At 39.3% G+C, this 15,773-nt stretch overlaps 1 protein-coding gene across 2 annotated transcripts; it reads right to left on the reverse strand.

The window, feature by feature from the left end:
• Positions 1-777: 777 nt before the first annotated feature.
• LOC131436185 (WD repeat-containing protein 48 homolog) lies at positions 778-13,933 on the reverse strand. 2 transcript variants are annotated; one of them, XM_058604754.1, is made up of 8 exons: positions 13,409-13,933; positions 13,112-13,334; positions 12,840-13,052; positions 12,503-12,781; positions 11,843-12,441; positions 11,311-11,775; positions 10,998-11,192; positions 778-1,697 (listed from the first exon to the last, which is right to left on the reverse strand). In XM_058604754.1, exons 1-8 carry the CDS (start codon positions 13,451-13,453, stop codon positions 1,602-1,604), a joined length of 2,115 nt encoding a protein of 704 aa, XP_058460737.1. In that variant the 5' UTR covers positions 13,454-13,933; the 3' UTR covers positions 778-1,601. The 2 variants fall into 2 exon arrangements, with proteins under 2 accessions (XP_058460737.1, XP_058460736.1); XM_058604753.1 differs by having other exon boundaries at positions 10,998-11,210.
• Between the last annotated feature and the right edge of the window lie 1,840 nt (positions 13,934-15,773).

Raw genomic sequence — 15,773 nt, forward strand, 5'->3', positions numbered from 1 at the left:
TCCATTATACTGTCACTTTCAACAATACTTTTAAATCACTGGTATTCAATACCCAAATCACTGGAAACTCAGTTTTATCACTCTTTCACTGAACATTCAAGCAAGATTCACTGAAAATTCAAGCAAAATTCGAAGCGTATGATGCGCATCCGATTTTACATTGCATCCAAAAATTAATACAATCAAACCACACTGGTACCCAAAGTTAATTTCGTCAAACCCAATATAAGTTGTATAACTCTAGTCTTGTATTCTCTATAACCAGTTATTTGAATTCTTTTTGAATAAGAAAAGAAATTTATGGTTTATTTTAGTTTGATTATATTCCATCGAAATCGTTTCCTTATATTGGTGCAACCGCATGAAAAAAGATGTGAACACTGCTTAAACACAGCATTTGACAGCGAACTAGAACCAAAAAACCAAAAATTTCGGCTTCAAGCCAACTGTATGCAGATGACAATCGTATCACCGGGGTGATAATACCAAGGCTTTTTTTTACAAAGACATCATATTAACAAGATATGGAGAACTCACATTTCCCGAACAAATCATTGGCAACATCCTTTTTTGCGATCATGGCGCCCTCAGACGACTCGGCATCGAATCTTGTACATAGAATAGTTCGGAAAACAAGCACAAAGGGGAAAAAGCTCGAAATATATAAAATAAATAATAATACTAGAAAAGTTAAGGGTGTATTATTTCTTTCGGTTCTATTGTGATTGGCCCCTCGAAATAATTTCAAGCTTCAGAAGCAGTAATTTCAGACCAATGTTTCTATCTTTAAAGATATATTTAATTTTCTTGTTTTGCTGACACTACCACTGTGATTAAAGTCGAAGGTTGCATTATTCGTTTTCACTTCCTGTTCGTTTAATAAACATAGTAGTTTTTTTCTGTATTTTTGCAGCAGCTATTATCTTTAGATATTTATCATAGAATAATTTCAACGACTGATGACAGACGCTTTGCTCTGTCCTACACAAATCTTAACCTAACCTTTTTATTTACTTTTCTTAGACTCTTCGTTTTCGTTAATCCATTTTTTTTCCCTAAATAAAGTTGGCAATGATCTAATCGACCCCTTTACAGTGCAGGTCCTCGCGCAAACGAACTCAATCGCTACTGTGCCGGCGTTGGAAACATGACTACTGGACTATTGCTGAGCCAAATATATGAAAACGAAGCTTAAGAAAGAAAATAAGAACTTATCATCTGCACTGGTATTAGTTGCGAAATAAATTGCGTACTAAACAAGAATGCACAGCTAGTCGGAACGATCAAGTGAGGCGATATTGCTAGTCTGTTAAAATTGTTGAGTGTAAATAATTTAATAAAAATATAATAACATTTCTATATCCTAACTAGAAACTATAACTCTTAAGCAGTGTGTTCTCATTCATTCATTCATTCATCATGCTGACATGCTTGGCAAAATTGATCATGATTCTAAGACAAGCTCTAAGAGTCATGAGCAAAGACCCACTTCCAGTATACAAACAAGCAAACGGCTGGAAATCAAGACGTAACATGCTGTATGTTTCAAGGATATCCGAGCACAACGGTTTTTTGTTTGTTTGTTTGCTTCAATAGTAAATCTAGTTTGACTTGGTTCGATAATGAAAAGTCAAGTCCGACGACTGTTTCCAGATAAAATGTCGCACTGTCCGGAGGTCCATGTTGGGATCGCACACCTGGAAATAAAAAAAATCATGACAACCCTTTAGTCCATTGCTCGTGAAAATATGAGTTATTAAAAAAAGGTGGGTGGGTAACGTCACCGATATAACTGGAGAATGTGAATACCAGGGTTGTTCAGAGCAAAATCAAACTCGAAACGTGCTAAATTCGCGCAAAGCTCTCAACGAAAACACGTCAAGACCGCGGGAAGTTTAAAATTACCGAGTCCGCGCGAAACTATTTTAGAGCATGAACAAAACTAGCAGATATCATTCGGGCTAATAGTTTGGTATGATATGAATGGTGGAGCTTTGATTATTAACGGCATAAACAACATGTTTTACAGCACTATCCAGTCCTTACTCAACAAACAAAAGGACTGGCTACCCCGCTTGACATAAGGTCGTTTGGCATAACATTTACTAATCTTGAATCGAATGCTCTTGAGATATGTTTTTGATCAAACAAAATACTCAGTTCTGCTCGAAGCTTCGAACATGTCTTGAGTTGGTTTGTTGGTTGAGGTTTTACGAATTTTAAAGTTTAAGATTTCTAGTATCATTTCATTAGAATGAGTTAAAAGCGTAACATTAGAACGGTTGAGTAACTGATCGACGAGATTGCAAACGCTTGTTAATTATTATAAATATTTGCCATTGATGCTTCTAGCAATTGAAAAACAGACACATAATGACAAAAAATAAGTATTCGATGTATTTCAACGTAGTTTAAACGTAGGTTAAACCAAATACAAATAATAATACGGAATACTCCGACAAGCTTTCGAGTACATTTTTTACGGTATGCGTCATGAGTTTTTCTCTTGATATTCGTTGATAGCAAACATTTCAGAAAACTATGATTTTGAGTTATTTGTGGTTGTTTCATGCTACTTAAAAAAAATCATCACAAACTGCTGATCATATTTTCGATATAGCATAGAGAAAAAAAATATGTTGACAACGCCCCACAACAACAACTTTTGGAATAATTGGACGGTTCTAAAAAGACTCGATTTGCGGAATTTATTCAATGTTTACAACTGGTGAGTCTTTTTTGCAATCATTTATTTACTAATCTACACCAGACTAAATTCAAACTCTGATCTTTCTTCAATTGTCGAATAAGGACTATTATTATTATTATATCGTTAATTTAATAAGGACTAAATTCTAGACTAGATTCAATTACTGAATTAGAAATCTAAGGCAGGCCCAGAATTCAGTAGCAATATTCAGGTCATAAATGTCATAAATTAAGAAATCGAACTTATTTTAGGAATCCAGGCTCCGAAATTCTAAACTTGAATTTCGAACCTTAATAAAAGAACCGTTCATAAGCCACGTACATCAAAATTCGGAAATGTTTTACCCCCCGTCCCCCCTCGTAGACCTTCGTAGACTTCTCCAATAACCAATAACCAATCCAGTAAAGTTTTAACCAGGAACGAGTATGCTTACGAGAAAGTTACTAATAAACATAAAGCTTGCTTCAGATAGAATTGGAACAAAGACAATAGCTTGTATTTCAGTTATTTATTATTTAATTCAAGATCTTTTTCTATAAAAATGTAGCGCTTTCTTTATACATTTATGAAAATATACGGATAAAATTATTTGTCACGGTTTCGAAGGAATTTTCGAATTTTTCCTGTAACACGGCTCATTAGGCGGCGCACACCTTCTTCGTCCATCGTTTTAGCTATCTTATTCCACCAGGTCGTCATCTGATTGATGTCTTTGACAATATTTCCCTTTGCCTTGAGTCTCCTCTTCATGATTGCCCAGTATTTCTCAATAGGGCGAAACTGGGGGCAGTTGGGTGACTTAAGGGTTTTCGGAACAAACTAGACCCCTTTCTCTGCATATCATTCTTGAACGACTTTGCTGTAATGACAGCTTGCCAAATCTGATCAAAACATTACGGAATGGTCGTGGGATCGAATGAACGGCAAAATTCGTTTTTGGAGACACTCTTTTTGGTATAGTTCCGATGCCATTGTCTTATTTGTAATGGAAACTTTCGTTTTTTTTTTTGCCACAGCTGCAAATGCCCTGCCAAATCATAAATTTTCTGGCAAATTTGTCGAAAAAAAACAAATTTAATTTTGGTTGGAACACCCCCCCGTTGCCAAATAAAATTTTTGACCTGGGATTTGCCCGAAGTCAGCCTTGACATAGGTTTCATCGTCCATCAGAAGACACCCGTCGAACTTGATCAGCACCTGATCATATAATGGGTGGCAACTAAAATTTTGGAATTTTTTTCTCAAGCTGTCAAAAAAGACAAACATACTTGGAGAACATCTGATTTATTGAAATTTAAAATACATTGTTCATTGTTGAAAAAAAAAGTGAACATTTGAAAACGATCCGTAATCGGGTGTTCGGCGAAGCTTCCGTTTAATATCGGAACAGCAGCGTTGTACGGCCTTCATGTCAAGTTTGCGATTGCATCTCCTGATTCTAGCAATCAACTGTTAGCAATTCGTGGCTCTCCAGTTATTTTTGTACACCAAGGAGCTCAAAACCCCGAGGAAATCTTCGATTAGGCGACACTGAGGTAGATTTATCGGGTTGTGGTTTTCGGGTACAAATGGGATTGAATGGGTATTCAGAAACGATTGTTTTTTGGCGCAATGCGATGACACTTTATTCGGCCAAAACACGTATTGTCCATCAGCATGATGTTTTTGAAAACAACGGGATCAAAACTTTCTACAAACATTCGTTCTGGTACACATCTTGATTGATTGCTAACCCAGATGGCATGAACCATGGCTTAGAAATGCCTTTCTCGGAAATGACAATGTACAGCAGGGGTTCCCAAACTATTTTGGGTCATGGACCCCTTCACTGAAATTAACTTAGGCCTCAGACCCCCATCAACAAATTACTTTGAAAATTTAATTTCTTGATTTTTTAATATTGATGTAAAATACTTACCAATTTCTGCGAATGGTAAAAACAACACAACTTTTTAGTGTCAATATTTCAAATAACAACTTATATCAAACAATAGGGGGTCGATTTCTAGACCTCGTCGATCCCCTTAGTCAGTTTTCGTTTACGTCGACCCCCGCCAAAAGGATATCGACCCCCGCAAGGGGCTATATCGACCACTTTGGGAACCCCTGATGTACAGCATCACTTTCTGTTCAAACTTATGTATAAACTAATATTTTATGTTCGGATGTACAGCAGAACTATCCATTGAATAGTATCGATCGTTTGCGGGAATCTTCGAAAGAGGGAAGTAACTTTCGTCGTCCAAAACAAAACATTTTCCGGAAAAAATTTTAATCAACCAGCGGTATTTGGAATTCAGCGTTGAAATCTGTGCGTCAGTATATCCCAGGGCTCGTGTATTCTTCCGGTACTTTATTCCGAGTCTTTTCAATGTATTGCAGATGTACTGGTGAGAACAGTTGAACTTTTTTGCGGCATCCCTTTGACTCAGTGAATCCTTGTTGTTGAAGGCAGAAGAAGTCCTTTTGCGTCCATAATTTTGGCTGGTCTTCCACTACCTTCCTTACGAGCAGTTGTTGGGCATCTTAGGATATTGTAAACTATGGAAGCCGCAACATTTTTGCTTCTAAAATGTTGTAGCGTATACTATTTGCCGAGATTTCTGTGCAGTTCGTAGAACTGTACAATGCACTCATGAAATACTTCTTGTTTCGACAGCATTTTGAGCAAAACTGAGCAAGCATGAACAGAACAGAAAATACTAGCAGAAAGAGGAGAAAGAGAGCTAACACATACACACTCTTGGTTCTTTCTGAGCTCGTTTGTTGTTGAGCCTACAGGCCTCGAAAAAATTTCAAAATTTTAGTTGCCACCCGTTAGTTTCCGAGCACGAATTTTGACCACACTATTCTGTTTTATGGTCCGATTTGGCTGTTTGCTAGCTCGATACGACTTGATTCCTTCCCGGAGTCGAGTTCTCCTCACGGTACTATGGGCAGCACCGAATTTTCTGGCCAAATCACAGATTAGGATTCTCCAAATCGTCTTAAAAATTTTACCACGCAGTTTCCGGTCGACAGTTCCACTCCGACGATTGGCTTGAAACTTCCGAATCGTCGTCAATTGTTTCCTTATACCGTTTGATAACGCGCCATACGGTATTTCTGGGCAATTTCAGCTGTTTAGCTAGATGCAGACCACAATAGATTTTCCAAATAACTGTGCATTATTTTTTCCCTTCTTTTGGCTTCCATGTTGATTGTTTACAAAGTACAGTCGATTTTCGGAATGTTCAAATTCATACGTGAAGCTGACAAAATTCCCGACACGTGGGCGCCAAGAACTTCCAAATCCGTTCACCAGGAGCGCAACAATATGAGCAAAAGTTTGTTCCAATTCTAAACGAAGCAAGCTTTAATCAGTCAGTTGTGTTGACCCTTCGTGAATATCGCGACAGTACTGAGCCCAACAGCGAGACAATATGTTGTTCAGCCTTTTTTTAGCACTTGTCTTGTAGCAGATCAAAAACAATAGTATCCTATCGGTGCTGACATTTGAAACAGCTCAAGAAGCCATCATGAACTGGACTGATCCAACCCTCTGCCACCCGCCGGGGGGCCGGTTTCCCCGGGGATGTTCTACGCGGCCAGCAAAACAAACCAGCACTGACACCCGAATCCACCAAAAACACCAAGAAAGAAAACCTGCGGGCCATCCGCAAGGGGACTGGACTTCCTAGGGATGACTCCCGCGGCCACAACGAAACAGGAAAACAAAACAAACGTAAAAAAACACAAAACTCGGTAAGCCATAACGGTTAAATTTTATAACTTCTACCCGGGTGAACGACCAAAATGGTTAAAGCCGGGATAAAATACATGATATATATGAAAAAATAGTATCCTGTCCGCGTTGTTTAAATGAAATATTTCAGTAGGTGTTTTAACCGTTCATCTTCAAACCTGGCGAGACAGTCAAAGGTGATTGATGAAATTTAATGTTTGTGCACTTAGTCAACTTTTGGTTAAAATTCGACACAACTATCGAATTATTTTCATCGAGTAGTCAATTTTAACTAAAACTACCGCCCAATTCAAAGATTGACGGATGGATAGTTATTTGGATTCATTTTGCACTGAAACAAGTGGTATACTGATTGCAAAACATAGAACTTCGAACTGTGTTGAAACTTCTTATTGTGGTATTTTCTTTTACTGTAAGTATGAAAGAAATTACACAAAAGTATGTTTTGCTCAGGATTCAAAATTATAACTGTTCTGCAAGATTTTTTTTCAATTTTAGAAGATAACTATCGAACTGCCAAGAATAATCATACTCTCGAGCAGAGTTATTTTTGCTAACGACAAACTGCCAACTACTCGACTGTCAAATTTTGACTGAAAATGAAAATAATTTGGTCCACAACCTTAGCGTTACTAGAAATACTTAATAAGTGGTCTAGATAAAATTTGTTTTGCCTTTGTCATATAGAAAGGCTATACAACCGACCTTTCAATCGAGGCCCGGAGGGCCGAATGTCATATACCATTCGACTCAGCTCGACGAGCTGAGCAAATGTCTGTGTGTGTCCCTGCTTCCGGAGGTTGGGTGCTTAGTGTAATAAGAGTGTAATAAGAGTTTCAAGAGTTTACCTCTTTATATTTGCTAGTTAATTTCTCTAGTTTGCAGACCATGAGAGTCTGTAACCAAATATACCATTGATAATCTCATAAAAGATCTTTCTTTTTTTTCCAAAATTCAAATCTTCATAGAGAATCGTAAATAAATTTGTAGGTCATATTAGTGTACGGTTGAATGAACCAGCTCTTGGTTGCGGAAGTACCAACAATAGTAATAAAATGTAGCTCACTTCACTTTCTCACATATGATTGAATTGATCACTAACTTAAATTAAAATGTAGTATATCAATGTAGCAGTATTATGGAACAGATATCTTCAAAACTATTTTTTAAACTGTACTATTTCGTGGAATTTCTGCTGTAATATACAGGAGAAAATGAAAATGAGAAAGGCACCATTGCACCACTAGGTGGATTAAAACAGGTTTTTAAACAAAACGATATTATAAGCCACAAAGCGAGCAAAGCAATGTGCCATTTGTATTGAAAGTTAGTTTAGATGTATCGTTTCTAGCTTTTAAAGTCGAAAGTTTGAAGGCAGTAATCAGACACAAAGACTTTAAAACGTCTTCACGAGCTAAACAATAAGAAACAAAATGGGTTTTCTTCGTTAAGAGATTCGAAGAAACAATTTTACTAGGAAGGGTCTAGTTCTGCCTCTGAGGTGTATTTTTTTTGCAAATTTGCACTTCCGCAATGCTAGACATTTACTTTTTTTGAATCTGTCTTCCCTAAGCTGATGAAACATTATTCTGGCAGGGTTGATTGATTGGCTACATAGACTTTGTACAACACCTCTTTCCCCTCTTGAAGAAAAACCTACTTCCTTAAACCACCCCCCCCCCCCCACCCTTTCAAAAAACCAGTCAACGTAGTTTATACATGACCCCAAGTTCCAGAATTAATGTTGTTCCGAGTTTAGTTTCACAGACGCAGCTTCTGAATTCTGAAAATAGGATAAAAACTCTAGTTCAGAAGTCAGTTCTAAAATTCACGTTCGGAGTTCAGGTCTAACATATAGTTTCAGATTCCAAATCTAAAATTGTTCATGGAATATGAAGTTTTTATAGCCCTGAATTTGAAGAGGAGTACCCCTTCCTTATCCCGGGCTCGTGAAATCAAACAGAGCTGTCCTCTTACTCCAACCTTATTCATAATTTGGTTACATCATGCATTCATGACTTTTAAAAAATGTATGCCGGATATCAGCTTTGAATATCGAGGAACTATCAAGTTACCCTGTATTCTTGCGTATACAGATGATTTGCTGCTTTTTTGTGAGGATGAAAGTGATGTGTCTTTCCAAATTAGTATTTTGCAGCCTTACCAAGCGTCCATTGGGAGTACTGTTTCGGAATCCATATGATGTGTGCAATACTTCTGGTGATGATCTTAGTGGGAGCGGGTCATTGCGCCGAAAGCCATTTCGCCGAAAGTCGTTTCGCCGAATGCCATTTCGCCGAAAGTCGTTTCGCCGAATAGGAAGCGGCGGCCTCTTGCATACAAACCTGTAACCGTCTCGTTTGCCCGATCTACTCAAAGCTAGGTTTCTTTGCCTTAATTGCGGTAGCGAGGTCGGACAGCACACGAATCAAATCGATGTGGCGAAGCCGCATTAAATATTTTTTTATTTAGTAAACGGAAAATATCACATACATTTGCTTGGTAGATACCTATGGAATTGCTTTGATGATTAGTAGTCAACAAGTTTCTTTGGGAACTCCGTTCTGAGGTTCATGAATCAATCTTTATTCAAGAAGTACAATTGTAGGTCAACAAAACGGGCGTCACGTTATTATCTTTAATTTGTCTTTATTTCAAATCGATTCCCATTACGATTTTTAGACATTTGTTGGAATCGGCGAAATGACCCTTTCGGCGAAACGGCTTTCGGCGAAATGGCTTTCGGCGACATGACCCTGATCCGATCTTAGTACTGGTGATCAAGTTACGTTACTTGGGTTCGTTTATCACCACAAGTTTGACCCGTTCAGAGACTACATGTTTTCGACTTCGAGAGGATTAAAAAAGCGTGTAAGGCCTTTGATATGAAGGTTTCAACTTTGGTGAAACGCAATTGTAACTCTCTTAGAGATATGGAATCTACCATACTCCACATCCTTCTGTCTTGGTCTGTAGGAGGTCCGACTACTCATGAGACTTCTCGGGACCGGTCAATCGCATAAGATGTTGCATATATCGACGATAATGCTATACCTTGTAGTCATCCGAATGATATTTTAAATTTATATGAAATAGAATACCTTCTATTCTTGGTAATGTTCGCGTAGCCTTATCTAACTTTAATGGGCATATCCTCCAAGCCCCTCCTGATGGCATACTGCAAACCGTGTTAGAGTATCGTATCGATAAACCCAAAAAGATTGGGCGGCCTTGCTTCACTTGGCGGACTGAAATACGTGTAGTAATGAGCCCATTGATGTGTGGCAAGATTGGGCCATAGATAAGAATAGGTTTAATTGCGAAATTAAGAGGCTAGTACCTAATCTGGTAGAATCAGTTTATGAGGATAGTAGTAACAGCGACGATTTCGCATTATCTCGCGACATTATTCCGCGACGATCTTATCTCATCCGAATTTGAAAGTGATGATTTTTTTTGCTGGGAGGTTTTCGAAGTTAGTATTCAAATCATTTCGTATTTCTACCTTAGACAGTTCTAATTTTTCAGCTCCACCTTCATCATATTTTCGTATTATTTTTGCTAGTCTTGTTTTTTTATTGTTCGTTGTTTGTAATATTGCATATTATTTGTGTTCGTCATGAATCATGAACTCGGTCATCCATTTCCACCAGGGAAATCCTAAATCAGCATCCGGGATTCGAATCCCGAACATAAATAAAGAAACTAAATTTATTTCAAATATCTAGTCCAAAAACCCTTTTCAGTAGACTCAGTTCTAGAATTTAATCCAAAATACAGTTCCCTGCAGCTGTTGGTTGTAGGAGACTGTTCGCCAAGACGTCCGAAACGAGAATGAGAGCACGAACTGAGCGTTTGATGCATTATACCATGCAGAAGATCCTCACCAAATCGTCCAGTCATATCCAAAGCACACGAAGAAATGATCAATTTTGGATCATGGTCGGCCATTTGTCGGCCTGATTCGCTCAAAACTGTCGTCCGAGTGCGAAAAATACAACCAAGCGGGACGAGATTTCAATGTCATTTCAAAATTTTGAGAAATCTCAATTTTGGTGTTGCTTATGGTTATCTCACGCTGTTGAAAATTCAATCATAAATTCATGACTACATTCCTGATAACATGGAGAAAGAATTATGTTGTTCTACTCATTCTTCTAAAGGGTAAATTTTGAAAAAGCACATCATAGTAAAGTAAGAAATATTCACGTCAAAATAAAATGCAATAAGTCTAACGATGTCAGTTCAATGCATAGGACATTGGTTTTACAAACCAGTTGTCGTACGTTCGAGCCCCGACCTGGAAGGATTCGTAGTGTCAGTAGAATCGTATCACCAGCCATGCACTGGTTCTGTACACTCTGAATCGGCTGCGAAGTCTGTTGAAGCAGAAGATCAAATACCACTGCAGGATTGTAATACCAAAGCTTTGCTAACGATTTCTCAATGTCTTTAGGTTCCTATCACTGTCGTTTTTTTTTGTCTCATCCCAATTGATCTACCTTAATTGTAAGATACTAGATGATGAAATGATTTACTCACCACATCATTGCACAGTAGTTCAATCCGCTCTTCGGCCGGTACCTGGCTACCCTCGGAGTTGGCATCACTTTGGCTGTTGTTCTGAGACGAGTTGGAGTTTCCGGTACTGGGCGGAAGCTCGGTACCGAGTACCTTTTCCAGCACGTGCTCGCACACTTTCCGACACTGGATGAACTCGTTGGCGATCAGCCGTTCCTGGTTGATTAGATCAAGCTTTACGATAAATGGGAAATATAGGCACGGGTTCGAAATAGCAAAAGTGGAATGAAAAGCTGCTATCGAAAAAACTGACACGCAATCAAGTGGTAGTTACCTTTTTGCTGCGATCCTGCTTCAGCATGGAAGGGTGCGCCAACAGGTAGAAGGGAAGCTTGATAAACTTGGGAATCGTACGTTCGATCACAACGTTCGTCACCCAGGACGGAACAGTTTCGCTGAGTAGGGAGCTTTCCGTTTCCCCAGCAGCATCCTTCACCAGCAGCCGACAAACGTTTCGGCCGCCAACTTCACTGAATATAATCGGAGTATGTTTCGGTACAGTGAAATATTCATTCCCACGAATGTCTCCATCGCAACCGTTCTCCATATCCGGACCGCCCTGTAGGTGATGATGTGGTGGAGGAGGCTTCCAATATTCTAGCAAGGCTTGCAGCAAAAGGCTTCCGTAGTTCACTTTTGGATCCGTGCCCGACTCAGCATGCTCGGAAAGACCAGCCTCTGCCGACACCCAAGCCGCAAAACAATCCACCTCATCCTGACCCAGAACGATTGTAGGCATCTGGAAAAGAAACATCAGCTCATTCAGCAACAGAACTCACCAGAAAAAGGTCAGTTTTTGAGGTTACCCCTGTTTTTAAATCCACCGTAAACCAATTTGGAACGTAAACCCTCTGACTGCGTTTCTTGATTTCCTCTTCGTAGTCCACTTTGTCTAAATCTTCCACTTTTTTCACCTTCAGCACGTCATATATTGCTACATTCTGTTCGCTGTCTTTCGTCAGCATAAACCTCTTATCGTTTAACACATGATACTTCTTAATCGCTGCTCCCCCTTTAATGCAAGCCACTTCATAACCCATACCCTGAGTTCCTCCGCTAGCACTAGCAGCATTTGTTGAACCGACGGCGGCCGTAGAATTCGCCGTTGCACTTCCATCCACGACAACTGGTCCACTGTTACTGTTGATGCTACTGTTGCTGCTGTAGTTGTAGTTACTTAATTTATCTGTCTTGTTCAGTTTCCAGCAACGGACGTCGCTATTCCAGGTCGTAGCCCACACACCGGTTTGATCGATGTTGTAGCACAAACTCAGTACCGGTGCCTGTTCCTCACAAATCAGTACGCTATTCGATAGATTGCGCAATTCGGTCATAATGATTTTTTTATCCCTGCTACCGGAGATCACATGCGAAAAGTTGTCCGTCATGAGCAGAGCCCAAACACCTGAAATCAAATCATTTAGAGCTCTAAATCAAATCAAACCGACACAAGGGGGAAAACTTGCCTTCCGAGTGAACACTGATTGTCTGAATGCAGCGCTGCTGGCCGATGCTCCACAGTTTTATCTTCCCATCAGAGCTACCGGATACGACCTGCGTACCATCTTCGGAAACTACCAGAGCCTTCACATTTTCCGTGTGGCCTTTCAGTTTGGCAATTTTGTTACACGTTCGGGGGTCCCAAATGCGAAGCGTATTCTCGGTAGAACCACTAACAATAATCGTCCCGGAAGGATTCATCGCCAGGCTGTAGATCGAATCTTTCGATCCCGTAATGCTCGATGCTGTAAAAAAACACAAACCGATTGATATCTTATGATCTTACAATAATTGAAAACTCACTCGTAACAGTATTATTAGAAGCCGTCAGTGCTGTTAGAGTATTGACGTCCCACAAGAATATCGCCTTGTCCAGTCCGGCACTAGCCACCTGCTCGCGATCCTTGGCGTAAGCTAGTGCCTGTACGTAATCCCGATGCGTTCGGAGCGTCGACATACAAAATCCTTTGTGAGCGTTCCATACTTTGACCGTGGTGTCACAACTGGCACTGATCACTGCGAACAAAACATAAAATTTGCTTTGAGGTCCAAGAACAGTTCAAGCAAAAACTTACAATTCCTTCCGCCACAACACAGAACAATGTCGTTCACCCAATCGTTGTGATGTTCCATACTTTGAATGTACGGTTCCTGGGTAGAGGTTTGTGTTGAATTCCACACTCGAATGATGGCGTCACGACCGGCAGAATAAAGCCGACCGTTCAGCGGGTCCAGCTGGAGGGCATTGACTCCGTTGCGGTGTCGTTTCTCTTCTGCATCGCGAATTACGAACGATACCTGCTCGTGAACGGATGGATGGATTAGTTCAACGAAAAGCTTGAAAATATTCTACCAAATTTAGCTCAACTAACCTGCATCTTCTTCCGACCACCTTGATTGTTTTTATGCGTCAACATAATTGCGTTCGGGTCGGATAACTAGCACTCCTTCCGCCTCTTTTTTGCTGATGTTATTCAATCCACAAGCGACGGTCGGAGACCGGTCCAAGCTCTAATGCGAAAAAAAAATTCCGCTTGAGAGAGACACACACAGTGTGTAACGCCTTATGCACCACCAGCACCAATAACGGGGCCAGTTGCATCCAATAACAACATCTGCTCTAGATGGGGAGTTCGCCCTATATCTGGCAAATAATGGGAAACTGCACTTCAGTGAAAATGGTTGTTCTTCTTCCTCCTCCTTCCAATCACACGAAACGAGGAATTAGATTTGTTTAAATCAATATTAAACAGCTAATATTCACTGCCGTTGAACAAGGTGTTCGATAGGAACACACTTCGGTAGGAGTGGAACGTATGCACATCTACAATACTGTATATTTTGCAAGGTTTTTTTTAACGAAAAATTAGGAAAAACTGCGTTTTCATTTGTTTACGTGCACAGCGAAAAACCAAATATTATTTGACGTTTTCCAGCCGATTGTCCGTTCGGCATAGAGCTGTGCCATATTTCCGTCGATAAAGTAGATAATAGCATCTGCAAGGGGCACTAAAACTTTATCTGAAGCCAAAATTTGGTAATCATCATTATGGGATTTTGGTCTACGTTGAAAAATATATTGTTGACCGGAAACATTTTTGGCTTTCTCTATACAAAGTTAATAGAATTGCTGGGCAACCCGACTGTCGAGCCTCGGAGACACCTAGAGTTATATACTATTCGACTCAGCTGGTGGAAATTGGAAAATATCTGTATGTGTGAACCTTTCGAAGATTTATTTTATACGCTCAATTTTCACTGAGATAGCTGAACCGATTTCAATAAGCTTAGGCTCGTTTGAAAGCTACTATTTAACTGTGGATCACGTTGGAAGATCAGTAGGCTAACGCTTCCGGTTCCGGAGGTACGATCGTAGAAGTGACTTAACCAACAAACCGCCATTTTTCCTATGCGCTCTCTTTCTCGGTGACGGCTTAACAGATTTCAACAAGCTTAGGCTCGTTTGAAATCTTTTATTGAATTTTGAATCAAATTTGATGATCAAATGGCAAATTGACAAACCGCACTTTTTTCTATACGCTCTCTTTTCTCGGATTTCAATAAGTTTAGGGTTATTCGAAAGATATTATTAGGGTATTAATCAAGCTCGATAATCATATGACTAACCCCTTCGGTTCTGTAGATATAATCGTATAAGTGATGCAACCGACAACTAGCACTATTTTCTATCCGAATAATTTTATCTGTTTGGACCAATGGTATTATCACAGACTAACAGACATGACAGTATGAGTAAATTCTTATCAAAATAATTTTTCGTGATTCACTAGTTCCACCTATATTGTACTGCGCGAACTATTTACTATCGGTACACCCCTTGTGTTATGTGAAAGTTTTTTTACTAGTTGGTTTCCCCTCGTTTGTCAACACCGATCAGCTGCTTGCAGGGATGCCTGATTTCATCATAATATTTGAAAATGAATCATCACAATAAATTGTTGGATTACGTTGATAATATACTTAACTTTTTCAGCGATCTTGGAAGGTAACCATTTATTTTTCTCAACGTTGCTCATCTAGATTATTTTTTATTGTGTTGGTAATTTTCATCCGAAATTAAGTGGCGGTAGACCAGAAGCAAGTAAATATTGTAACAAAACGGGTTCGATTTTGTACTGCGTTGGAGGATGAGAAGTAGCACAATTATGTATATAGTTTTGGCAATATGTATTAAATCTGTATCCTGCATGAAATTCGCATGGACGTAGACAAATCAATACATTACAAGTAATTCTGTATGAATGGCAACTCTGTTGGTAAATGAAAAAAATAAACACAGTCTAGATGACAGAAAGGATATTTTTGATAGGGTAACGTGGCGCCATCATGACACAGGTGAGTACTGTCCCAAATAAAGGAATATTCGAAATGACCGTTAAAATGATTGACGAATCTAATTTGAGTGTCCTGTCTGTTAGTCTCTGCTATCACTACCGCAGATTTTATCAACAGAATATCTCTTTCTGGATAAGTTTCAAGTTGATAGTGCATGTTCAGGAATCAATGGGTTTGAGAATTAATGTTGCAAGGTAGTGAGGTATTGTATAACGTTGAGTGGTAAACATATCGCTTGGAAGTATCTTTAACATTGGGGCACTGTGACTTTCACTGGAGCAATATAACAAAATGAGAGAGACGTCGATTCCAACTTTTGGACGTGAATACGTCTTACTTTACTATGAGGCGCCTTATCAAAATCCACTATGTACAAGTTCA

Source organism: Malaya genurostris, chromosome 3 (assembly GCF_030247185.1).
Source record: "Malaya genurostris strain Urasoe2022 chromosome 3, Malgen_1.1, whole genome shotgun sequence".
NCBI classification, from domain to species: Eukaryota; Metazoa; Arthropoda; class Insecta; order Diptera; family Culicidae; genus Malaya; species Malaya genurostris.